Source organism: Mus musculus, chromosome 5 (genome assembly GCF_000001635.26).
Source record: "Mus musculus strain C57BL/6J chromosome 5, GRCm38.p6 C57BL/6J".
Classification (NCBI taxonomy): domain Eukaryota; kingdom Metazoa; phylum Chordata; class Mammalia; order Rodentia; family Muridae; genus Mus; species Mus musculus.
In genome coordinates this window covers 114,328,927-114,354,953 of record NC_000071.6, presented here as the reverse complement: position 1 = coordinate 114,354,953, position 26,027 = coordinate 114,328,927, and the positions used below count along the sequence as shown (strand labels likewise).

At 50.0% G+C, this 26,027-nt stretch overlaps 1 protein-coding gene across 1 annotated transcript in view; it reads right to left on the bottom strand.

Moving 5' to 3' along the window:
* Nucleotides 1-26,027, bottom strand: part of Myo1h (myosin 1H) — a 75,324-nt gene that overhangs the window by 9,623 nt on the left and 39,674 nt on the right. Inside the window, exons 9-21 of the mRNA NM_001164573.2 lie at nt 25,706-25,777; nt 24,702-24,821; nt 22,198-22,265; nt 20,763-20,868; nt 18,643-18,723; nt 16,701-16,792; nt 12,752-12,846; nt 9,017-9,063; nt 7,477-7,557; nt 6,489-6,594; nt 5,317-5,434; nt 3,204-3,317; nt 1,052-1,128 (exon numbers count right to left, since the gene is read on the bottom strand). Coding sequence (NP_001158045.1) covers nt 1,052-1,128; nt 3,204-3,317; nt 5,317-5,434; nt 6,489-6,594; nt 7,477-7,557; nt 9,017-9,063; nt 12,752-12,846; nt 16,701-16,792; nt 18,643-18,723; nt 20,763-20,868; nt 22,198-22,265; nt 24,702-24,821; nt 25,706-25,777 — 1,177 coding nt within the window. The remainder of the gene's footprint in view (nt 1-1,051; nt 1,129-3,203; nt 3,318-5,316; nt 5,435-6,488; nt 6,595-7,476; nt 7,558-9,016; nt 9,064-12,751; nt 12,847-16,700; nt 16,793-18,642; nt 18,724-20,762; nt 20,869-22,197; nt 22,266-24,701; nt 24,822-25,705; nt 25,778-26,027) is intronic.

The following is a 26,027-nucleotide window of genomic DNA, read 5'->3' as shown; positions in this document are numbered from 1 at the left end:
TCATCCTCATGACCCATCGACAAGGCAGGAAGGACATGCACACGTTTCAGAAGCAGCATCAGGCTCACACGGAGATGCCGAGAGACACCAGCACCGAGCAGCGTGAACCCCAGAACACCCCACAGTTCTGGCCTTCATCACCCCCTCCATGTAGTGGCTGAGGACCAGAGGTCACGTTCACAGAGAGCCCTGCATACCTGTAGCAGCACATCCTCTAGGAATAGGTGCCGACCCAACCTCCCCCTGACCACCCCCCAAACCTGGCCGAGAAGCCAGTGCCTGCAGCTCAGCCAGGTGGGTGGCCGTGGGAGCCTGCGGCTAGAGTGGTAGCTCAGCGGCAGAGAGCTTGCCTAGCATGTACAACTGTCAGACCTTAAAACCAGACAGGCCCAAGTTCAAGCCCCGGGTCTGCTGCTGATCAGCTATGGTTCTCGGCAGCTTCTCGGAGCCTCTGTCTCAGCTGCTCAGAATGGGAGTGGCTAAACCCACTCACAGGCTTGTTCTGGGAACACGATTGTTAGTGCACAAGGCAGAGAGCAAGGACGCAAGCAAGCAGGAGTGATGCTACCAGCCAAGGAAGGCCAGGAGCCACCGGAGGAGCTTCAGGAGTTGGCTGACAACTTTCAGACGGAGCCTGGCCTTAGATTTTGCTGCAGACTTTGCAATAAAGTACCTCCCTCCCCTTCCTTCATCCAACTCCTGTCACTTCGACATTCACAAAAACACCCTGGCTGCAGGTTTGAAGGTACACCTGTTGCCATCAGACACAGAAAGGAAGCTGTGAAGCCTAAACTGAGGGGTGTGGTCCGTGACTTCACACTCCAGCATGCACGAGGGCACGGGCAAAGAATGAGACATGCGGACTCAGGATCTGTCCACACCTGCCCTCGGAGCCCATCGGGTCAGAGGCATCCCACCATAACCTTATAGTCCGGTTCCTTTATCCCTGGTTCTTAAGTGATGCCTCTGACACATCAGACAGCCATGTTTAAGGTTGTTCTTTCCTTCTCCCTGGCTGAATTTGTTGGTGGGACAAAAAGAGTTATCATACCTAATTGATGTTTACTGAATTCAAAAGCATCTTCAGTAGCAAACAGGGTTCTGGGGAATCGAATGAATATTTTGGTTCTAGAAGCAAAAAGAAACATAATTATTGACTGGCCAGCTGCCACCCATGATAGGAGAAGCTGTCCCCGCACCCAATCAGAACTTTAGAACGTGACCTTTGTGTTTGTATGTGTGTAGGAGGATAGGTGGCTGTCTACAGATGTGCTTACAGTATGGTAGAGGGGAGACAGTAAGTTAGAGTAAGTACTAAATCCAGTCCAGCGGCCTCTTTATAAGAGCTAGGATGTAGGACGCAAGCAAGCAGGAGTGATGCTACCAGCCAAGGAAGGCCAGGAGCCACCGGAGGAGCTTCAGGAGTTGGCTGACAACTTTCAGACGGAGCCTGCCTGCCTAGGCCTTTATCCTGGATCCTGGGCTGTGAGAAAATGCATTACTGCTGCTGTAGTTTATTACATAGCCCCACAGAGCAAATCTGCCGCGCGACCCAAAGTTGCTTGCAGTTATGCTTCTAGGTTTTCAGGAGGGGTCATAAGGGGCCTTGCCTGTGACAACTACACAGCATCTTGTGCTGGAGACTTCCCAGAGCAGCCGCTGAGGGGGGCAGCAGCACACCATGCCCTGAGTACGGGTGGGTCTGATGCTAAGGTCCTGTTTCCCAATTGGTTCTTTTTTTTAATTTTATTTATTTATTATATGTAAGTACACTGTAGCTGTCTTCAGACACACCAGAATTGGGAGTCAGATCTCATTACAGATGGTTGTGAGCCACCATGTGGTTGCTGGGATTTGAACTCTGGACCTTTGGAAGAGCAGTTGGTGCTCTTAACCACTGAGCCATCTCTCCAGCCCCCCTAATTGGTTCTCGATCTATCAGTAAAGAAAGCCATGGGCCAATTGTTGGGCAGAAGGAATAGGCGGGACTTCTGGGACCCTAGAAGAAAAAGAGAGATGCTAGGGAGGTGAGGAGAGTTTGCCAGGCTTCTGATGGAGTAAGGTTGACCAGATATGTGAGGTCTTGGGCAGAGTGGGGGCCTGTGGCCACTCATATAGGTCAGGGTGGTCAGGGATGTTTAGCAGGGATTAGATGTATCTTAGCACCTAAAGTTTAGGGAAGGTGGGAGGAACAGAGATAAGAATATTGTTAAGGGCATGCTTTTCCAGGTGGGACACAGTAGCACCCAGCAATTGTGTCCAAAGGCAAGCTGAAAAGGAACAACTGTGTGTGTGTCTTTTATGCTGGGATTCAAAGGGAGCTGGACGAGGGAAGGCAACGCAGCCATTTCCAGAGCTTAGGCAGGTAGAGAAAAGCTACATGCGACAATAGAATGGGGACAGATTCGTGTGGCCCTCTCAGGGATGAAGATGGATTAATGAAGCCAGAAGAGAGAGACCAGCTGCACAGGCTGGAGCTGACAGGTAGCTCAAGAAGCAGGGACCCCTGAAGCAGGCAGACCCTGCTGTCTGTGAACTGGTCCTCCTGTGATTTGAACATGAGGCAGCCGTGCCTCTTGACCCTCACAGTACAAAAAGCCATCCTGGCTAGTCCGACTGAGTGCCTAAAAGCATTAGACTCATGGGGAAGCTCTCTGTTCTAGGATACCACATCCCTACAGTGGTACCCAATGTCCTAGGATACCATTATGGGATACCAAGGATGAAGCAAGGTGAAGTTAGCATTCTGGGTGGTGCTGTGCTCATTTGAGCAGTGAGAGATGCTAGGCCAGCACAGGCAGGGCCCCACCCCAGTTCCTTCTTCCCCTCTTTGTTAGGTAGGCAGAGGCTCTGCCTAACCATGGAGCCAGCCTTAGAACACCCAGCTTCTTTGGGACCGCGGTTCTCATTGTAACATAATCTGCTACATTCTAAATTAGCGGGTAGAAGAACTGGCTTGCAAACTATATCTCCAAAGAAACAGAGGTAGTATCAGGCATGCCCAACTCCAGGCCAGGCAGCCGTGTCGCCTGAGAATGGGGATTTTTAAGTTGTTGTTGTTGTTTCCAATTCAATTGAGCAGATCTCAGTGAGAACTTTGTAGATGACAACACTGTACCTCCGTGTCAAGGGCGGGACACACCAGCTCCATGTGGATTGGCGCATGAGTTCTGACAGTGTGGGGCTGTTTCCCAGCCACTTACTTTCCTAACTTGTAGTCCTGAGGTTGGTAGCCAATATACTTGATCAGCCGCTCGACGCCCTCTCCTGGAGGTCCGTGCCAGTGCGGCCAGGTGTCTGGGCACAGCGACTTGTACCTACCAGGAATGGAGAAGGACATATAGAAGCCACCAGGACTCCCTTCGTTGCTCTCCACACACCCCTACAGGCCTCCTGGACCCCCTTGGAGTGTATCAGCCATTCAAGGTACAGACACCTTAGCAACAAGTACAGGGTGAGAAAGGAATGAGAGAAAGTGGCTCACACAGCAGAGCCATGGCTGCACACTGAGCCAAGTAACTCATTCTCACTCCTAGCTGTGCATCCAAGAGCTGCATCCCGAGTTCACAGAGCCCCAAGCAACATTATTTATAATGGCCCAAAGTGGGGCAGCCCAGCTGTTTGGGGGGGGGGGCAGCGCAGCCAGCCAGGCAACAGATATGCTCAAGCACCAAGAGGAACAGTGACATGCTTGGTTTCATGTGAGCATGTGTGCATGCATGCACCCTGGACACAAGGGCATGGGTCCACATGTGATCCCCATCCCTCTCTTGGTCTCTGTCTCTCTATCTCTCTCTGTCTCTGTCTCTCTGTGTGTATGTGTGTGTGTGTGTATAGGGTAGGGTAGATGCTGGGTGTCTTTCTCATTGTTCACAGAGGCGGGGGCCCTCACTGAACTCACAGTCTGCTGAGCTGCTGAGTTGACGAGTCAAGGTAGCCCACTGGCATGGGAATCCCATCTGACTCCTGCGTGCTGGGGTTACACGTAGGCCGTTAGGCCCACCTAGCATTTGTGTGGGTGCATGTTGGGGGTCAGCATCTGGTCCTCACTCTTGTGCTGAAAGCACTTTCTCCCTCAGCCATCTCCTCCTCCTGGCCTCCCCCCCTCTTTTTTTTTTTTTTTTTTTTTTTTTTTTTTTTTTTTTTGAGATAGGGTTGGAGCTTGGTGTGTAGACCAGGCTAGCTTCAAACTCACAGAGATCTGCCTGCCTCTCCCTTTGGGTGCTGGAGTTAGAGTTGTGAATCACCACACCCAGCCGGAAAATATTTCTTTCAGAGTAACTCTGGCTCTGGTGTTGGCTTTATGTGATCCTAATGCACACCTTTGGGGCGCCCCGCCCTTCTAAAAGCCAGCCTCTAGCCTGGAACTCTCCTGTCTTCCATAGATTTCCCTGCACTCGGTCTCACATCCCTCCCTCCAGAAAATGAACTGCCTTAGGACAAAGAAGAATACCCTGCCTGTAGGGATGGCTCAGGAGTCACTCACAATATCAATGTGAGAAGGGGGCATCTGGGATGCAGTGGGGAATCAACCTAAGACATAAGATGAGGGATGGCAGATATGGCAGGTGTGTGTGTTGATGCAGTGAGCAGTGGCTGTGGCCTCCCAATGTCCTCACTTGATGCCAGGTTAAGAAAACCAGATAAAGAGAGTGTTAGTGGCAGGTAGACAGCAGGCAGGGGAGGTGCAGCTGGAACCACAGGGAAAGGGCGATGGGAAATGTTCTGTGGACCCTACCATGTTTAAACTCAAAAGCAGCCTCATAATGGTCTTAGTCAGCCAACAGGGCAGCCATCTTGACTTAGGAAGATGGCCACTTTGCAATGCTCACCCAAGAGCACATTGCCATTGTCTTAGAGTGGCCATGTGCTGCCCGTCCCCAAAGAAGCTGCTGTGGGTGTGGCATTAAACCTTTATAAACCCCTGACACTTTAACCCTTGTTGTGGGTAAAGAGATAAGTCACATCTGTGAGGCACGGGGAGAATTCTGACCCGGCTGGGGTTTCAAGGCTGGTGCCTCCATGACATGCCACCGCTGTGCCCACTGCCCTTCACAGCCCAGGGCAGAGGCACTGACCCTGAGGGGTCTGGATGGACAGTATGCCCCCCTCCTTGGTCTGGTCCCTCAGACTGCAGGAAGCTGAGTTGGTAGGGCTTAGTGAACTCAGCGGAAGACTGGGCTCCTGGTTTTGCAGGAGAACAGATGTTCTGTCCTCACTGCAGTGATCGCAGCTCCCTAGAGAATGCCACCCGATTGGCCACCCTGTCTCCCGGAGGCCAGCTTAAAGGACCAGGGCTCAACAGACTCAACTCACCTTTGCAGGAAATGCTCGTACTTGCGCCTGTAGGCGAAGCCCGCCCTCCGCACACGCAGGTGCTCCATTAGCCCCAGGTACTTGATCTGATGGCTGATGAGGAAGTCGTCAAACTTGCCTTTGGAGAAATAGAAGAGAGTGACCAGAAGTGCCCCCTCAGCTCCGTTTAAACCGAGGCTCTGGGCTGCTCCAAGTCGCGGCTAACGACGGAAACCTGTCACTGGGCTTCGGCTGTGTTTCTTAGGTGGAAGGATTTGGTAGGGAATTCTAGTTTCTCCTGATAAACAATCCCGAGGTCCGCTGATGTGGCCGGGACTCTCAAGAAGCAAAACCTGGCTGAAGGGCTTACTGTTACCACCTCCCTAGGGAGGACATGCTCCAGGTCCTGTCACCCTGTTCTCTAGTATGTCACCTGCCTGGGTTATGGAAGAGTTTTTAGAAAGTGCCCGAGTCACAAACCCTTTGGGGAGATTGCTTACTGATGTGAGGAATCCTCCTGTCATCTGTCACTTTGATTCCTGTTGCCTTGGACACCTGCCTGGCACCTCCAGGCTCTGAGCAGAGCATCCTCTGGAGCATCAAAGGAGTCCCTCTCAGTAAGTCTAGCCTCTAGTGTTCTTTTCTCTTGCTTTCTTGTTTTCTTCTGTGTCTACCTTGCTCCTGCACTCAAGACGGCCCCCGGCCCTCCTTAACCTGGCTCTGCCTCCTGAGATTAAAGGTATGCCATCATGGTCAGCCTGCCTCTGTGTGTGTGTGTGTGTGTGTGTGTGTGTGTGTGTGTGTGTGTGTGTGTACAACCTCAAGTGTTAGTCCTCACTTTCTATCTCCCTTCAGATAGGATCTCCTGTTGTTTTCTGAGGTGTACTAGCACACCAAGTTAGCCCAGAAGCTAACCAGGGATTCTGTCTCTGCCTCTCACCTCTCCATGGGACCACTTGTGTTAGAAAGACAGATTATTGTGTCTGGCTTTATGTTGGTTCTGGGGATTTGAACTCTGATCCTCAGGCTTGCAAGGCAAGCGCTTCACCCACTGAGCCGTACCCCAGCTCCATTGTTTGAGAAGGAAAAGAGCATGTGTCCAAGGAGAAGGCTGTGGTGGGGTTGGAGTTCTTGACCATGGCCACCCTGCTTTGCTGCTTCCCCCATCCAGGACTCAGGGGTGGGTAACTCACTGGGTTCCTTCCTCTCGTTGGGCTTGATGCAGCGGATGTAGGAAGGCTCCTTGGAGATGAGAATTTCCAGGAGGCTGCTTAGGCTGTTCTTAAACTGAGTCCCAACCTATGCAGAGAGAGGACACACTGAGTAGACACCCCCTGCTTCCTGCTGAGCTCTGGAGACAGAGCACAGCACAGGCCCAGCTGCCCCCATCCCCATCCCCAGGTCAGAATTCTGCCTATTAGTGTTTTGCCCACAGCCTGGAGGATGGAGATGGCCTGTTCTGGGAAGGTCAGTTCCCAGTGCTTTGGGGCCATCGGCTTCCCAGGCACAGTGTTATGGTTAGGTTCTGAGGTGTCCTTCAAAGGCCCATGTACTGAATCCGTGGTCCCCAGGGCAGCAGTGAGTGGAGGGCTCTGATGTCATCGTCAGAGGCCACTGGTGTTGGGGTTGGTGGGTTTTTAAAGGGGGCTGTTCTTTAGGAGGGGCGTGGGCCCTTTAAAAGGTGGGGCCTCCTGGGAAGAAATAAGTTACTTAGCTTTGAAAGGTGTATTTCCTCCCAATCTCTCCACACACCTTCTCTGCTGTGTGCTCCATGCCTCTCACAACCAGAGGCCACTGAGCGCTGTCTCCAAAACCAGGAACTAAATCAGCTTTTAAGTTTTATTTCCTCAAGGATTTTTGTTACAGGGCAAGAAAGCTGGCTCACACATACCCAGCACATTATGGAGCAAGGCCACCACTGGGCCCAGCCCCCTATCCCTAGGTCCAAGTCCCTTCATTTGATGGTGTTTTTTTTCATATCCTCTCGCTCCCCTAAGGGCAAGGAACCCCCCCCACATCCCCCACACCGACACACCCAGTGCGGTTGCCTACCAAGGAATGAACTGATACAAAGTTTACACATGTGTTTTGTAGTTATCTGTGAGAGGAGAGAGTAGTCTTTGTTAACCTGTGGCTTTTGTTCCCTTGCTAAATTCACACCAGCATCTTTCCCTCACCCACCGTGGGCGGTCTCCTCCGGTTTTCAAGCTCCGCCACCAGGAAACATTCCCTCAAGATGCTATTCTTGGAGCTGCACAGCACCTGTGTGAAGAGAGGCAGTCGGAATGCTGGAGGCCATCAGGGGACAGCAGAGCCCCCCCAACCCCATTCTGTGGGCACTTAAAGATACTCTCCACCACAGGGGAGTGGGAAGAGACACAAAGAAATGGGGAACCAGGGGCCGGAGCTATAGATTGTTTTCGTCACGTAGTGAGACCCTGGGTTCCACACCCAGCATTGCCCAAGAGCACAGGAGAAGGAGGTGTCCAAATGCCCCGGCCTCTTCCTTGTGTACTTGCCGAGCGAAGTGTCTAGTTTTCTATAACGTGATTAAGCAAGAGATGTCTCCAGCCCACCTTAGTGCTGGGGAATAAGCCAACTCATGATCAATTATAAGGCCGGAGTGAGGGCATGGGGGGGACGGGACAGAGGACACACAGCCTGGCCTCAGCCACTTGCAGGACAACTCAGAAACTGGCAGATATTGGCTCTCAGGAGACAGACACCGTGACATGAAGCCAAAGACTCTAGGCTTTTGTATTAGCTGATCCTACTCCATCAATCTTTGAAATAATATAAGGAAAATGTACCCCCTTTTATTCTGTGTGTGTGTATATATATATATATATATATACACACACAGAATAAAATATATATGTATATATTCTTGTATATATATACATAATAAAGAATATATACACATATATAGTCCTTTAAAAGACTATATATGTGTGTGTATATATACATATATATATATATATATGTGTGTGTGTGTGTGTATATATATATATATACACACACACACACACACACACTGTAGTTGTCTTCAGACACACCAGAAGAGGGCATCAGATCATTACAGATGGTTGTGAGCCACCATGTGGTTGCTGGGAATTGAACTCAGGACCTCTGGAAGAGCAGTCCGTGCTCTTACCACTGAGCTATCTCACCAGCCTCATCCTTGTTTATAAATTGACTTGGTGTCTTGCATATGCTCAGCCCCAGCCCCAGCCCGTGCCGCCGTCACCACCGCCTTCCTCCTCTTCTAATCTTTATTTTATGTTTTTCTTTTAGATACTTGCATTAGCTAGCCAAGGCTGGCCTTCAACTCAAGATCCTCCCATTTCCCTCTCTCAAATGCTGGGGTTATAGGTGTGTGCCACCACCTCTGGAAGAAGTCCTTAATTTAATAAAATTGAGACATTAAAAAAAAGTCCTTGTATTTAATAAAATCTCAGTCAGCTTTAAAACAGGAAATTCTTTTGGTTTTCCCAGATAGGGTCTCGTGCAGTTCCTGGCTGCAAACTGATGCATGACTGAGGATAGCTTCAAACTCTTAGCCTCTTGCTGCGACCTCCCAGGCACTAGGGAGGATTATAGACTGCCTGTAGTCCCAGCTGAGGATATAATTCATGGACAAGAATGTTCCAGAAAACCCAGAGTGCCACCGTAGACTTCTGCCTCACCGTTAGCAACACGCGGGGTGAAGATTCAGCCTTACCTCCTTCAGGTGTCTGTAAAGCAGGTCATTGTTTTTCTCCAAAAATCCTGTTTGTTTGTTTTAAAAGAAAAAAAAAAGGTCTCAACCAATGCAATTCCACAATAATAGCTAAGACACATTCTGGTGTGGTGGTTTGTATATGCTCAGCCCAGGGAGTGGTACTATAGAGGGCGTGGCCCTGTTGGAGTGGGTGTGGCTTGTTGAAGTGGGTGTGGCCTTAGAGTAGGTACGTCACTGTGGGTGTGGGCTTTAAGACCTGCATCTTAGCTGCCTGGAAGTCAGTCTTCTAGCAGCCTTCAGATGAAGATGTTGAACTCTCAGCTCTTCCTGTACCATGCCTGCCTGGACTCTGTCGTGCTCCCACCTTGATGATAATGGACTGAACCTCTGAGCCTGTAAGCCAGCCCCAATTAAATATTGTCCTTATCAGAGTTGCTTTTGTCAAGGTGTCTGTTCACAGCAGTAAAACCCTGACTAAGACACCTGGTGACATGGGGTTTCCCAGCCTTTACAATACTGAGACCGGCTGGGTCCTGCCAGTGAGCTGTGAGCTAAGCAAGGGGCAACACCCAGGCCTCCACTCCCTCACACTAGAAGGACGCCCTGTCTGCAATGATACACATCAGACAGAGGCAGACATTATGGGGACACTCTCCCTCTATACCCCCAGAGAAAGCCAGATGTTCTGGGTGAACACCTTCCCTGTATAACTTTAGAGAGCCAGATACTCTAGGGACAACTTCCCAGCTGAGAGCCAGGTCCTCAGAGGTAAACTTACAGCAGGCTGCTGTATGATGTGTGGCCTTCAAAGCGATCCAGTAGCAATGGCTTGTGCCCCACAGAGACAGTGGGGGACAATGGGCCCTGGGGGGGTGGGGCACTGAGCCCCAAAAGGCGAGCTGAGACCATGTGACTTTCAGTCCCACTGACAAGGCAAACTCTCCTGGTGTCCTTTCCCTCTTGTTGGTGCTATTCTGGTTTTGTTGGTTAGCTCAGACAAGGTCCTACCGTGCACTTCTGACTGACCTGTAACTTGCTCCGTTGACCAGGCTGGCCTTGAAATACGAATGGAATCATCTCAACAGAGAGCCAATCTATTCTCTTTTTCTTTCTTTCTTTTTTTTAAGTGCTCTACACTGCTTTGCATTTAAAGAAAAAGAAAAAAAAAACCTTAAAATGTGTTTTGTTACTTTAAAAAGACTCTTAGTGATGAACTTTCTGGTGCTTTGAAAGATACCCATCAATAACGAGAAAGTGTTATGCCAGGAAACGTTTGTGAACCCCAAAAGTCCATCAAGGAGCAGATTTAGGCAAGCATTTAAAGGAGCTTATAACCTGGGGGTACAGATTTGTTGGGAATAACCTGGCTAAGATGGAGTCTGAACCCAAAATATCTGATCTCTCAAAAGGCCAGTTCTCAGAATTGGGGGAGATTCTGGCAAATTCTATATCTGACAAAGGTCTACTGTCCATAATATATAAAGAACTCTCATGATTCAACAATAATTTTTTTTAATGGCCAAAGTATCTAAATAGGTATTTATCCAGTTACACAAATGACTGGCAAGTACACAAGAGTGTTTGGCATCACCAGCTACCAGAAGAACCATGGGGCAGGCCGTCACACATGCCCAGAAGGTTGCTGGCAGAGCATTGTGGTTGCTGGGGAAGATGAGGAGAAACTGGGACCATAGCAGTCAGGAGGCTCCTGAAAACACTAAACATGAACTTACATGGGACCCAGTCATTCCCTTCCTCATTATCTACCCAGGAAAATAAAAGTGACATGGTCACCCCAGCTACTCAGAAAGCTGAGGCAAGAAGATGGCAAGTTCAAAGCCGGCCTGGGCAACTCAGTGAGACTGTCCCAAAATTCTAAAACTTTTCAAGCATGCATGGCCCCAGGTGCCATCGCTGCTACTGTGGGGGAGGGGGATGTCCAGGCTTATCAGTTTTCAACCATGGTAGGAAGGATAAGCGCCCTGAATGGTTAGTGAACTACAGGCACAGAGAAGATTATCCAGAGATTACTGGACAATGAAGATGAATGGCAACCTGGAGGAAGCAGAAACCGTATGCTAATGAGGGAAACCAGACCTGGACAGATCGAAAGTGGGATTCTCCAGGACAGAACAGGAACTGTGAATTTAGGAAGGGCGTTGGTTCATTGCCTAGTGTTGTGTGGGAGGGGCAGAGGCTATAGGGGAGGGGCAGGGGGGGGGCAAAGAGTGTGGGGGAAGGGCAGATGGTATAGGCAGGCAGTGTTCTAAAATGATGCCTGAAGCCGGGCGAGGTGGCACACGCCTTTGATCCCAGTACTCAGGAGGCAGAGGCAGGCGGATTTCTGAGTTCGAGGCCAGCCTGGTCTACAAAGTGAGTTCCAGGACAGCCAGGGCTATACAGAGAAACCCTGTCTCGAAAAACAAACAAACAAACAAAAAAAACCAAAGTAAAATGATGCCTGGTACACAGATGCACAGCCCTGAATTCACTAAAACCCCTGAGTTGCAGATGTCAATGGATGAAGTATATGCTGTATGAATACGTCTTTATTTATTCACTTATTTAAAAATTGGTGGTGATATTGTAAAGCTCGACCAACTCCATTTTTGAAGAAACTCCATTTTGTGTGAGGCCAGGGGCCTCAGGAAGAGTTTTCTTCCCAACTCCAGGAAGAAAAATCACAGAGTCCACCTGAGCAAGCATCCTATGACAACTCCTCCCTTAGTGACAGCCGGTCAGGCTACAGTGGCAGGGTCAAGGTACACAGAGATAACCCAAGACATCCTGCAGAGAAGAATCTCACCATCCTGTCTGTCACGTGGTTTTGCCCCCACGTTCAGCTCCTGCAGATTATGCCAGAGATGCACTTTTTAAAATATTAACTTGCTGACCTCTATGGAAATTCCCCAAGTTTGCTGTAACCACAATAAAAACCCTGCACCCCTAGATTTGGGCTCTCACTTCAGACCCACTGCGATGGGAACAGTGAGAGTCCTTGCTCATGAGTTTGTAATAAAAGACCTTTGTGGGGGCTGGCGAGATGACTCAGCAGTTAAGAGCACTGACTGCTCTTCCAAAGGTCCTAAGTTCAAATCCCAGCAACCACATGGTGGTTCACAACCACCCGTAATGAGATCTGACGCCCTCTTCTGGTGCATCTGAAGATGGCTACAGTGTATTTATTTATAATAATAAATCTTTGGGCCTGAGTGAGCGGGGTTAACCGGAGCAAGCAGATGTCCTAAATTCAATTCCCAACAACCACACAAAAGCTCACAACCATGTGTACAGCTGCAGTGTACTCATATACATAAAGTAAATAAATCTTAAAAAAAAAAAAGAGCCAGTTGTGGTGGTGCATGCCTTTAATCCCAGGATTTGGGAGGCAGAGGCAGACAGATTTCTGAGGTCAAGGCCAGCCTGGTCTACAGAGTGAGTTCCAGAACAGCCAGAGCTACACAGAGAAACCCTGTCTCGAAAAATACAAAAAAAAAAAAAAAAAAAAAAAAAAAAAAAGACCCTTGTGTATTTGCATTGGAATTGGCTCTTCCGTGGTCTTTGGGGTCCCTGTGACTTGGGCATAACAATGTCAGGAACTAATAAATAAAGACCTTTCAAGTGGCTTGCATGAATGTGACACTAAGGAACTTTGGGGTGGCCTTGGAGGACTTACTTGGTGACCAGATGCACACCTGGACACCTGCATGGTTGTGACCCACCCTGGCCACTCACCTTTGGTGCAGTAGGTAACCTCTCCTGCGTAATGCAGGAGGCAGAATTCCAGCCAGCCGATCCTCTTCCGGCCCTTTGGACCAGCCAGCTTCCGGCTACAAGACACAAACACAGACCACCTCTGCAGCAAGCATGACCAAGAAGTCCTGGGCCATCTACACTGAAGCTGACTCCACTCGGGCTCCTGGGGAGCCTTGACCCTGACCCGCTGTCTATCAGGTCTCATAATCAGAGCCTTCCCTCACCTAAACTAGTGAGGAAGACAAGCATATGTCTGTGAGAAACACTTGGCCTTTGTTTTGTCTTGTTTAAGTAAAGTGACCTGGGCTGGGGGCTTGGCTGGGTTAGGTAGAACACCTGCTGAGCAAGCATAAAGCCCTGGGTTCCCTCAGCAGGGCTTTTGTCCTATTTTAAAATTTTGTATATCTGGGTGTTTTGCCTGCATGTATGCCTGTGTATCACATTTGGACCTTGTGCCTGCTGAGGCCAGAAGATGGTCTTGGATGCCCCGGAACTGGAGGTTGGGTATGGTGGCATAACTTTAATTCCAGTATTCAGGAGATGGGAAGATCTTTCTGAGTCTAAGGCCACCCTGGTTTACATGAGCATCAGGTCAGCCAAGGCTACATAGTGAGACCCTGTCTCAAAGAAGGGGAGGAGGAAGAGGAGGAGGAGGAGGAGGAAGAGGAGGAGGAGGAAGAAGAGGAGGAGGAGGAAGAGGAGGAGGAGGAAGAAGAAGAGGAGGAGGAAGAAGAGGAGGAGGAGGAAGAAGAGGAGGAAGAGGAAGAGGAGGAGGAGGAAGAAGAAGAGGAAGAAGAAGAGGAGGAGGAAGAAGAGGAGGAAGAGGAAGAAGAGGAGGAGGAGGAAGAGGAGGAGGAGGAAGAAGAAGAAGAGGAGGAAGAAGAGGAGGAGGAGGAAGAAGAGGAGGAGTAGGAAGAAGAGGAGGAAGAGGAAGAGGAGGAGGAGGAAGAAGAAGAGGAAGAAGAAGAGGAGGAGGAAGAAGAGGAGGAAGAGGAAGAAGAGGAGGAGGAAGAAGAGGAGGAGGAGAGAAGGAAGTATTAGGTATGTTGTATGAAGGTGTCTGTGTATAGTCAACTGTTGATTGCTGTGCTGGCAGAGAGCTAAGAGCTAAGTACTGACCTGATTTTGGTATTGTCACTCTTCTCAGTCACCTGCCTCCGAATTTCACAGACTGTGTCCCTTACCTGTTGATTGGCTTAATAAAGATCGGAAGGTCAGTGGCTAAGCAGGAAAGGGAGCACAGGAAGTGAGAGAGGGTCTCTGGGAGAAGAAGGGGGGTGCCAGCAGGACATGGAGTTGTTCAGATGTACGGGGACTGAGAGAGAGGGAAAGAACTAGCCAAACGGTGAGCTAGGATAATAAAATTAAGTTAGATGAGCTGGCTGGGAAGCAGCTCGATCTGAAGGCCTGAGCTATAATAAAAATTAGTAAGTCTCTGTGTCACTATTTAACCATTGATGGGTCTAGATCTAGAAAATCCCACTGTAAGAAAGAGAAATAGAAGGAAGTAGAAGAGGAAGAAGGGAGGAGGAGGAGGAGGAAGAAGAAGAAGAAGAGGAAGAAGAAGAAGAAGAAGAAGAAGAAGAAGAAGAAGAAGAGGAGGAGGAGGAGGAGGAGGAAGAGGAGGAGGAGGAGGAGGAGGAGGAGGAGGAGGAAGAAGAAGCAGCAGCAGCAGCAGCAGCCCGAATGAGACAGCTCAGCAGACAAAGGGGCTTGCAACCAAGCCTAATGACCGGAGTTCAATCCCTGGGACCTACCTAGTGGAAGGAGAGAACTGCCCTCCTCCCCAAGTTGTCCTCTGACCTCCACACAGTGTGGCACATGTATCCATGGGTGTGCTCACACACAAATAAGTAAATGAACATGTAACTTTTTAAAGGCATGTTTGTTTGGTTTCAGACCCTGGGACAAGGGTGCATATTGTACACACCAAAGCCGACCTGGCCTCCTGGTTCTCCCAGCATTCTTCAGTCTCTACCTGGCATACCCTGGCCCCTGCCTTCCCCCAGCAGCTCCTCCCTATATAATGCCTATAGAATCTCTTCTTCTCTCTCTATGCATGCACCCCTTTCTCTCTCCCTCCCCTACCCCCCATTTCCCCATGGCAACTTCCCTGGCCTCTGTTCTCAGGGCCAGTGAACCCACCCACCTGAGAGCAGCTTCCTGATAAATCTGCCTTTAATATAATCTAATCTGGTGTAAATTGGCTCAACAGCGGGGGTGGGGGGGATAACCTATCAACGGTGAAACAGTTCATTTGGCAAAACATTTGCAATGCAAGCATGAGTCACGAGTTTGATTTCCAGAACCCAGGGAGTTGGAGGCAGGCTGGTCCCTGGAGCTCATTGGCCAGCTAGCCTCGCCTAAGGGACAAACTGAGTCCCAGTGAGAGCCCACGCATCAATGTGGGTCAGTTTGTTTCTCCAGGGTCACTTCATTTGCATATACAACTTCATCCAGTTTGTCTAACAGCTCTAATAGGGCCCTGCCCATGGTGATTTCCATGGACAGTCACAGAGCTACAGGATAGGTGTGGAAATAACCTACTACAGAAGTTCAAATGCAGAACAGATTGCTCGCCTCAGTGTGACCCACTCAGTAAGAGGCTGAGCTGAGACTGCCCTCCAAAGCCAGATTTGTTTCGTTGGTTGGTTGGTGGGTGGGTGCTGGGGACTGAATTCCAGGTCTCAGGTATATAGAAGCCCTTGACTGCAGAGCCACGTTCCCAGTACTCAAACTCAAGTCTCTGTGCAAACCTCAGTTTATTTATGCATGCATGCTGGTGCGTGTTCTTCTGTGTCTGTCCACGTGAGCAGTAAATGTTCTTACCTGCTGAGCCATCTCTCCAGACCTCAAAAGTATAGCCTTTTAAAGTTGGATATGGGAAGTTAGAGAGATGGCTCAGCGGTTAAGAGCACTGACTGCTCTTCCAGAGGTACTGAGTTCAATTCCCAGCAGCCACGTGGTGGCTCACAACCATCTGTAATGGGATCTGATGGAGTGTCTGAAGTCAGCTTCAGTGTACTTATATACATAAATAAATCTTTTAAAACATTTTTTAAAAAGCTGGATATGAAAATCAGATTTTGAGAAAATATTTAGAGAGTCTCCATCAAGCCATTTTGAGAACTCAGGATCGACGCCTGGGAAGACGCATATGGGACAATTTTAATGTCGCTCTTTTTTTTTTTTTTACGCCCGGCGGTTGTTGTTGCTTTTGCTTATCTCATATGTTCAATTCCTTGGTCAGCCATGAACCATCAAGAAGGTTCTGTTTGTTTTTTGACACATGGTTTAACTTCGACCCTGGTCAGCAGGTTCCACATATTTGTCTGTTTTAAGGTCTTTTGAGACAGTGTCTTTCTTTCGTTGTGGCCCAGGCTGGCCTTGAACTCCCAATTCCCTGTCTCAGCCTTCCGAGCAAGCGCTGGGATGGCAAGCCTGTGTCAACTGCATCTGGCTGTCCTTACTGGACCTAAACTGATCCCGTCAGTCCGATTTCTAGTCACAAGGGCATGCCGATGTGAGCCAGTTCTCAGGATGTTATTTTCACATGTGACGTCACAGTGCTGTATGTATCATGCATGTGTATGGTATAATATGTAAACGTGTATGTGCTGGACACACAAAGACCTGAAGAGGACAGACACTGGTGTCCTGCTCGATCAGCTCTGAGTTCTTCTTTTAGTCAGGGTCTCTCACTGAACCTGGAGCTCGGCTGGCAGCTAGCTGAGGTTAGGGACCAGGGCAACCACGCCCAGCTTCTTGGGTGGGTTCTGGGATCGGAACTTGGGGCCTCATGCTTACACAAGCGCAGGTACCCGTGGAGCAACCTCTCCGGCCCCAAAGTACTCGCACTTGGACACAGGTCCAAGAAAGAAAGCACGACGTTCTCCCCACAGGACAGCCCTTCAGATAAAGTACGCACGTTTGGAAGTGCGCATGCTTGCCCACTTTCTCCTCCAGCTTCTCCAGGAAACTCAAGTCCGTCGCGGGGCCAGGACGGATACACTCTTCATCCTATCAGATGGAAAAAGGACAGGCTGAGCCTCACATCCGCGCATGTGCTGGCTGACCCGGAGTCTAAGTGCTTTCACCCTTCCATGAGGCCAGTGGGAGGAAAGGGTGCGCCATCAAGTGTGAGCCACCCCTATGCATGCTGGGAGAACCCTTCCCTTCTGTCTTCCCCAGAGAGCCTGGAAATGCCACAGAGTCAACCCCCTTGCATCTGACCTGTCCTTTTCTGATTCCTTTCCCATCCCCCTCATCCTTTCTTTTGAGCCGGGACATTGCTGTGTCTCCAGGTTGCCCTAAACTCCTGCTTAAGTCTTCTCAGAGCTGAGGTTATGGGTGCCAGCCAGCTCACACTCTGGCCTGTATCTTTTCATTCATTCATTCCCCTCCCCGCTCCCTTGCCTCTAGTTAGGGTCTTGCTCTGTAGCTTGGAGTGGCCTCAAACTCATAATCCTCCTGCCTCAGCTGCCTGAGCATTGGAGAGACAGGCGTGCACTGTCACCCCGAGTCTGACTCATTTTTATTTCCTCCCCAGCTCTTAGTGTCTTGAAACGCAGCTCAGGCTGGCCTCAAGGTCATGATTCCTGAACGCTGGGATAAGAGGCATGCCCCACCATGCCCCGCTCTGACCACATTTTCAGACTTTCCACGGCAGCTTATTGAAACACTCTTAACCAGCCATTAGGGATCAGGAACAACAACAGTGTGGAGGCCTCGTGGGAAGGGAGCTGTAGAAGCAGCCGTGGGCCACACGTCTCTCTATCCTGTGAGTTAACTTCCTCAACAACGAGTCTACTCAATTGACCATGTTCAGCATATACATCCTCACACTCACCCAACACACACACACACACACACACACACACACACATTCATCACCCCACACACAAACACACACTGACACACACTCATTCCCTCCCACAAACACACACCTCCCCTCACACACTCACCCCCCACCCACTCACATCTCCTACACTGACACCCCCAAACACACACACCTACTCACACCCACATACACAAGTACACACTGACATACACACCTCCCTACACACACATTGACACATAAAAACACACACTCATACCTCCCATACACAAACACACACCTCCCCACACACACTCACCCCCACCCACTCACATCTCCCACACTGACACTCCCCCAAACACACACACCTACTCACACCCCACACACACAAACACACACTGACACACACACCTCCCCCCACTCACCCCACACATACTCACAACCCCCAACTCACACCTCCACACACCCACACACTCACACACACATACTCACCCCACACACACTTACATCTCCCCCCACATACTCACCCCCCACAAACACACACTGACATACACACATCTTCCCACCCACACTCACCCCTACCCACTCATATCTCCCACACTGACACTCCCCCAAACACACACACCTACTCACACCCCACACACAAATACACACTGACACACATACTCCCCACCCACACACTCACAACCCCCAACTCACACTTTCTCACACACACACTCACATACACATACTCACACTACACATATAAACACACACCAACACACACTCACATACCCCCACAAGCATATGCTAGCACATATAAATACCCCCCCCACAAACACACATTGACACATACTTACACACACACACATACACACATTGTGAGTGAGACATACCATTTTCTATAGCCTAGGCTATAGAATTTACTATGTAGTCCAGGCTGGCCTCAAACCCATGGCAATCGACCCTCGTTGCTGGAGTTACACAGGGCTCTCCCTCTCTGCCTTTTGAGCCCCAAGCCTTCATCTGCCTGTGACAGGCACCTAGTCAATGAGGTGGGTCACTGTTTTCTCACCAGAATAGAGATGATCCCTCTGTGTCTTTCTTCCACCAAGTCACAGATGATCTTGTTGTTGAAGTACTGGACAGTCTCCCACTGAAAAGACAGGAGGGAAGGATTCTCCCAGCATGCACAGGGGCATGGAGCACATTGGCTTGACCCAGATTCTTCAAATCTTATTTTCATATCTAACCTTAAAAAATTATACTTTGGGGGAGGGTATGGGGGACTTTGGGATAGCATTTGAAATGTAAATGAAGAAAATACTTAATTTAAAAAATTGGAAATGATAAATAAATAAATAAAATGACCATTAATGTAAATAAAAAGGAAATGACATGGAAAATATTTTTTAAAAAAGACTTCTGTTATGGTGAAGTTTTGTATTTTGTCAGAGGGTTTTATGATCCATTGAAATGATTATGTGATTTGTGTTTTTAATTCTATTTATGTGTTGTGCTACATGCATTGGTCTATATACATCCATCTATTCTTGAATCTCCTAAATAAAAACAGCCTAATTAAAAAAAAATTATACTTTGGGGAGAGGGGCTGGAGAGTTGACTCAGTGTTTAGTTAACATTTACTGCTCTCACAGAAGACCCAAGGTCAGTTCCCAGCATGCACGTGTAGCTTATAACTGTCTATAACTCTGGCTCTGGGGGAACGAACCTGCTGCCTTTCTGGTCTTTACAGGCACCTGCAATAAGGTACCCCTCCCCCCCCACACACACACAATGAAATCTTTTTTAAAAAAATTATACTTTGGGGGCTGGCGAGATGGCTCAGCAGGTAAAGGGGTCTGCAGCACAAGTCTCATATCCGGAGTTTGATCCCTGTAATCCATGTAGGGACAGGGGGACTGATTCTTCAGGTGTCCTTTGTGCCCTGGATGTGCACCTACATGCACATCATGCCATCACACACACACACAGTGCTGGACTTAAACATTCTTTTTTTTTTTTTTTTTTTTTTTTTTTGGTTTTTCGAGACAGGGTTTCTCTGTATAGCCCTGGCTGTCCTGGAACTTACTTTGTAGACCAGGCTGGCCTCGAACTCAAAAATCTACCTGCCTCTGCCTCCTGAGTGCTGGGATTAAAGGTGTGGGCTACCACTCCTGGCTGCAACATTCTTAAATGATTCTTGTAGCCAGTCTTTGCTACTTTGTGGGTGATTCTTTCTTCCACCCTTTCCCCACCTGTTCAACCTCTAACACTAGATAAGACAGAAAAAGGGACAGGAAGAGTCCCTGAACAACGTCAGGGTCACAAAGGGGGTGACCTACATCATCATTAGACTACTTACTGCTGATTAGGGGCATCGAGGTCCTTGGGACAAGTTTGATCTTTACTGTCAGAATATCTGATTTCTTGTGCTTTTGTAAAAGACTTATTTATTTATTTTATGTATACATCAGAACACTGTAGCTGTCTTCAGACACACCAGAAGAGGGCATCAGATCCCATTACAGATGGTTGTGAGCCACCATGTGGCTGCTGGGATTTGAACTCAGGACCTCTGGAAGAACAGTCAGTGCTTTTAATTGATGAGCCATCTCTCCAGTCCTTGTTTTGCGCACGACTACTTAGCAAACTGAGACCAACTGTACCTCCTCTTGGGGCCCTAGCATTTATAAACCCTCTGAAAAGTTCCCAGAATTTCCAGTGTCACACAATCACAGAAACTATCTGTGACTGGCAGAATCACGCCCTTGCTAAAGCATGAGGCAAATCATAGTCAGCTGCTGTGGACAGTCTGAAGCAGCCCACATCCCACACCTGGGATTAAAACGAAAACATAGTCTTATAATAATTGTATTTTAAAAAAAAAACCCAAATTCTAAAATCCTCACTATAGATACTTTCTAGATATCCCAAGTATTTTCCTAGGGAAGAACTAAAAGTCCTCAATCCAAGAAATGAGGAGGGGTCCAGGTGGAGCTAGGAGGTAGGGTGTTTTACCAGTGTGTTCAAAGCCCGCACATCCACTGCCAGCCCTGCACCCACCCCTGCCCTCCCTCCCTCTCTTCTTCCTCCCACCCATCCCTCTCAGATTCTCACTCTGTCTCTGTCTCTCTGTCTCTGACTCTCTCTTTCTGTCTCTCTCTCTAACTTGGAGATGCATCCAATGCTCACCTCAATGCCTTCAGATTCATACTCGGCCTGCTCCGCCTTCAGCGTCCTCTCTATCAGCAGCTGCTGTAGTTTCTCATTGCAGTAATTTATACAAAACTGTTCAAAACTAGAAATACAGGGGGTTTTGGTCATATGACTCATGCAGATAGACCAAGCACAACCAAAACACTTCTTTTCGAGGACATAGATTTTATCTATAGAGCAGTCCACTAATAAATGGGAAAAATCCCATGGAAACAGGGTCAGGGCAGCATGTGAATGGCTAGGATGCAGCCTATGGATGAAGCACTTGCTGGGAACCGTGTGTAAATTGAGGACTGCGGATCTGTAGTTCTAGGGGCAGGGAAACCAGTTGCAGACTCTAACACCAAGAGACAAGCAGATAAACAGACAAGCAGGTAGTGCAGGCAATGCAAGCAGGCAGGTAGGTAGTGCAGGCAGGCAGGCAGTGCAGGCAGGCAGTGCAAGCAGACAGTCAGTGCAGGCAGGCAGGTAGGCAGGCAGTGCAGTCAGGCAGTGTAGGCAGGCAGTGCAGGCAGGCAGGCAGGCAGGCAGGCAGGAGTGCAGGCAGGCAGGCAGGCAGTGCAGGCAGGCAGTGCAGGCAGTGCAGGCAGGAGTGCAGGCAGGCGGTGCAGGCAGGTGGTGCAGGCAGGCAGGGCAGGCAGGCGGTGCAGGCAGGCAGTGCAGGCAGGTGGTGCAGGCAGGGCAGGCAGTGCAGGCAGGCGGTGCAGGCAGTGCAGGCAGTGCAGGTGGTGCAGGCAGTGCAGGCAGGTGGTGCAGGCAGGTGGTGCAGGCAGGGCAGGCAGTGCAGGCAGGTGGTGCAGGCAGGTAGTACAGGCAGGCAGGCAGTGCAGGCAGGTGGTGCAGGCAGGCAGGGCAGGCAGGTGGTGCAGGCAGGCAGTGCAGGCAGGTGGTGCAGGCAGGTAGTACAGGCAGGCAGTGCAGGCAGGTGGTGCAGGCAGGCAGGCAGTGCAGGCAGGCAGGCAGGCAGGCAGGGCAGGCAGTGCAGGCAGGTGGTGCAGGCAGGCAGGTGGTGCAGGCAGGTAGTACAGGCAGGCAGGCAGTGCAGGCAGGTGGTGGAGGCAGGCAGTGCAGGCAGGTGGTGCAGGCAGGCAGGCAGGCAGGCAGTGCAGGCAGGTGGTGCAGGCAGGCAGGCAGGTGGTGCAGGCAGGTGGTGCAGGCAGTGCAGGCAGGTGGTGCAGGCAGGGCAGGCAGAGCAGGCAGGTGGTGCAGGCAGTGCAGGCAGGTGGTGCAGGCAGTGCAGGCAGGTGGTGCAGGCAGGCAGGCAGGCAGTGCAGGCAGGGCAGGCAGTGCAGGCAGGTGGTGCAGGCAGGGCAGGCAGTGCAGGCAGGTGGTGCAGGCAGGGCAGGCAGGTGGTACAGGCAGGCAGTGCAGGCAGGTGGTGCAGGCAGGCAGGCACACAGGGCAAACTCACCCATTTTTGTCAAAGACTTCGAAGCCATAGATGTCCAACAACCCAATCACAGTCTTTTGGGTGAAATCCTAGTGGAGGAAAATGTATGCTATTAGCTGCTAGCACTGTGGCTCTCCCAAAGTATCTTCATGTACACTAAAAGATGCTTGCAGGTGCCTGTGGAGACCAGAAGAGGGTACTGGATCCCGTGGAGCTGGTGTTTCAGACAGCTGTTGAGCTGCCTGACATAAGTGCCTCGAACTAAACATGGATGCTCTGCAAGAGCCGCGTGTGCTTTTAGCCATGGAGCCACCATTCAAACTCTTACCTAAAGGCTCTGGTGTTGAAACTCCATCCCTACAGTGAGGCTGTAAGAGATGGAAACTAAATTTGACTATGGGATTTGGAAGTGGGGCCTCTGGGGGCACCATCAGGTAGATACGACGGTCAGAGCAGAGCCCATTGGACCTGATGCTGCTAACTTCCTACAAAGAGACCAGAGCTGCACAGACCATGATCTTTATCTCTCGCTGTGTGATGCTTTCTTCCTGGTCATCACCATCAGAGTAGTGGGAAAGGGACTGATCTGGTTAAGTTTTATCTTTGCAATCCCTGTTGCTGTCCCTAACTTTGGGACTGAGCAATAAAGCACATGGTCCCTGCCTTTTTCTTCATAGTAACTTTTGGGGCCTAAGTCTGGGCCACAGCTGGACCTGTCTGTGGCTTCCCTAGGCAAGCAACACCTTGCCTTCTGATTCACTGCATGGCTTCATCTTCATGTCTCTCCAGCCTCTGGTGTGCGCTTGCTCCAAACCCAACAATGAAAGTGGCCTACAAACTGCCAGGAAGTGCTTGCCCAGGTGAGAGGAGGCAGAGGCATGACCATACAGGCATGGGTGGGCACCTTGCAGTGATGCCCTGTCTCAGTTTGTCTCCTCAAAGTTCACCTGTCAGAATCAGTATCCTCAGACTCATGTCATCTGTATTCGGAGGACAAGGTCATTAGACAGGGCCACCATGATGCAGAGGCTCACTAGCACATCGCACCTCGCTATGGGGATGTCCCCTGCCCTGTCAGGATGCTGGCGGAGACTCCACTAGATGCAGCTCTGTGCTCCCAAGTCCCCAGTGTCCAGAGCCCTAAGCTAAGTAAACTTCTACATTTTATCAGTCACCCAGCTTGTAGAGCTTGGTTATAGCAACTGAGGATATGATTGTTATTACTAATTTAAAGATTTATTTGCGTGTGTGTGAGTGTGTGCGCATGTGTATGCACACACACACACACACACACACACATCCCCCAAGTTTGGTACCCAAAGAAACCAGAAGAGGTTCTCGGGGTCCTCTGGAACAGGAATTAAAGGTGGTTGTGAGACACCCATTGTGGATGCTGAACTGAACTTGGGTCTTCTTACAAGGACAGTAGCATTCTTAACTACTGAGCCATCTAGTCCGGCTGCTTCTTCTCCCCCTCCTCCTTCCCCCCCCCCATTTTTATTTATTTCACATGCATTGGTGCTTTGCCTGCATGTCTGTGTGAGGATGTCACATCCCCTAGAGCTGGACTTACAGACAGCTGTGAGCAGCCATGTGGGTGCTGGGAATTGAACCTGGGTTCTCTGGAAAAGCAGCCAGTGCTCTTAACCACTGAGCTATCTCTCCAGCCCCTTCACCATTATTCTTAACGGGACATAGTGGACTCTTGTGTCCAACTGGATTGAGATACTCCCTCCAAGTCTGTATTCTGCACACCAGGCCCTGGAGTCATGCCTTGATTTCTAGCTTTGAATAAACTCGCATCTTATCTGATTCCTACGTAAAAAGGTGACATCAGCTAAACAGGAGCTTGAAGGTCACCTGCGCGTCCTGAGACATTATAATTCTACGGCTGTAGAAAGCTGCACTGGCTAGTTTTGTGTGTCAACTTGACACAGGCTGGAGATATCACAGAGAAAGGAGCTTCAGTTGGGGAAATACCTCCACGAGATCCAGCTGTAAGGCATTTTCTCAATTAGTGATCAAGGGGGAGGGCCCCTTGTAGGTGGTACCATCCCTGGGCTGGTAGTCTTGGGTTCTATAGGAGAGCAGGCTGAGCAAGCCAGGGGAGGCAAGCCAGTAAAGAACATCCCTCCATGGCCTCTACATCAGCTCCTGCTTCCTGACCTGCTTGAGTTCCAGTCCTGACTTCCTTTGGTGACAAACAGCAGTGTGGAAGTGTAAGCTGAATAAACCCTTTCCTCCCCAACTTGCTTCTTGGTCATGATGTTTGTGCAGGAGTAGAAACCCTGACTAAGACAAACACCGTCTGGTTTACCACAGGTGCTGTGGATACTGGACTTTAGAAAATGTCCCCAAACAGGTGTGCACACCTGTCAGCTTACTGTGTGCAAGGCATGGAAGACCCAAAAAGACATCACCCCTGCCCACGAGGAGCTTACGGTTCATGTTCACAGGCACAATATGATGATCGTAAGACATTACCACTTCAATGAGAACAGGACACCCAACGTGTGTTGACCCACCTTGTTAACTAAGGAAGAATTGATTCTATTAACCAGCCAGGTAAATGTCCGCCCGTAAACGGCCTTTGCCATGGCGTCTCTGGCGTAAACAGAGAGTTCTACCGTCAACGGGCATATCACCTGGAAAGAAGGGTAAGGGACGCCATTACAGACAGGATGAGCCACGCCCTCAGTGTCCACATTAGTCTCTGTCAGTGACTGAGCATAGAACACAAGTTAGGAGACCAGGACCCAGACACAGGCCTGGTGTTTGTGGGCTCAGCTGGGGCAGAGTGGGAGCACTAAGGAGACATCCAAGTCCTGGTGCAGGCTGAGAGTGACGGGTGCCATAAGGACAGCCATGAGGCTGAGGCAGGTGATCAGGGAAGAGCCCCTGATTCAGGGGGTCTGGGGGCTGAAGGGTGGGGGACAGGGAAAGGTGTCCTAGCAGAGGGAACAGCATGGGCACATGCTCACCCTGTGAGGAAGGGTGCGACAGGGGTGAGGCTGAGCTGGTGGGGAGTTGGGGTAAGGGGTGAGGGGATGGGGGTAAGAGGTGGGGATGGAGAGGTAAGGGGTGAGGGGATGGGGGGTAAGAGGTGGGGAATGGGGGTAAGAGGTGGGGATGGAGAGGTAAGGGGTGAGGGGATGGGGGTAAAGGGTAGGGATGGGGGTAGGAGCTGTGGGTAGAGGGATAAGGAGTTAGGGACAAGGATGGGGTAAGAGGTGTGGGTAGAGGGGTATAAGGTAGAGATGAGGGGGTACGGGGTGGAGTGAGGTAATGAGTGGTGTGTGTGTGGGAAGACATAGTGATGGAGCTGGGATGGTTTAATGTAGGCTGGTGGGACAGGAGATGGAGGCATGGGTGCAGGGACATGGGGTTGGGACCCCAGCAAGAGCTGAGCCACTCAGAGCCTGCTGGGACTGGGTTAGAGGCTTGTTACCCACAGAGGACACCAGAGTGCTGTGGCTGGGTCAAGTAGTCACGGCAGGGGCCTGACATCTCCCTTGCCCTGTGTTGTTACCTCTTCTGTTTTGGCTTCAATCTTCCTGTGAGTGAGAGCTTCCAAAAGAACAGCCGGGCAGACCCCCAGGAGCTGCGTGAAAACATTCGGTCATCATTCGGAGACTATACGGAGCCTGTGGCCTCTCTGGGTTCAGGGTCACCCACCCTCCCTCACTGCTGTGCTTTAGGGCAAAGGGGGCCTCCCTGGGCCAGCTATGGTGGTACACTCCCGTAATCTCCGCACCCAGGATGATTGCAAGTTCAAGGCCTAATAATAATGCATAATGAGGTCCTATCACAAAACTGAACCAACCAAATCAAAGAACAGCAGGCTCGCTGGT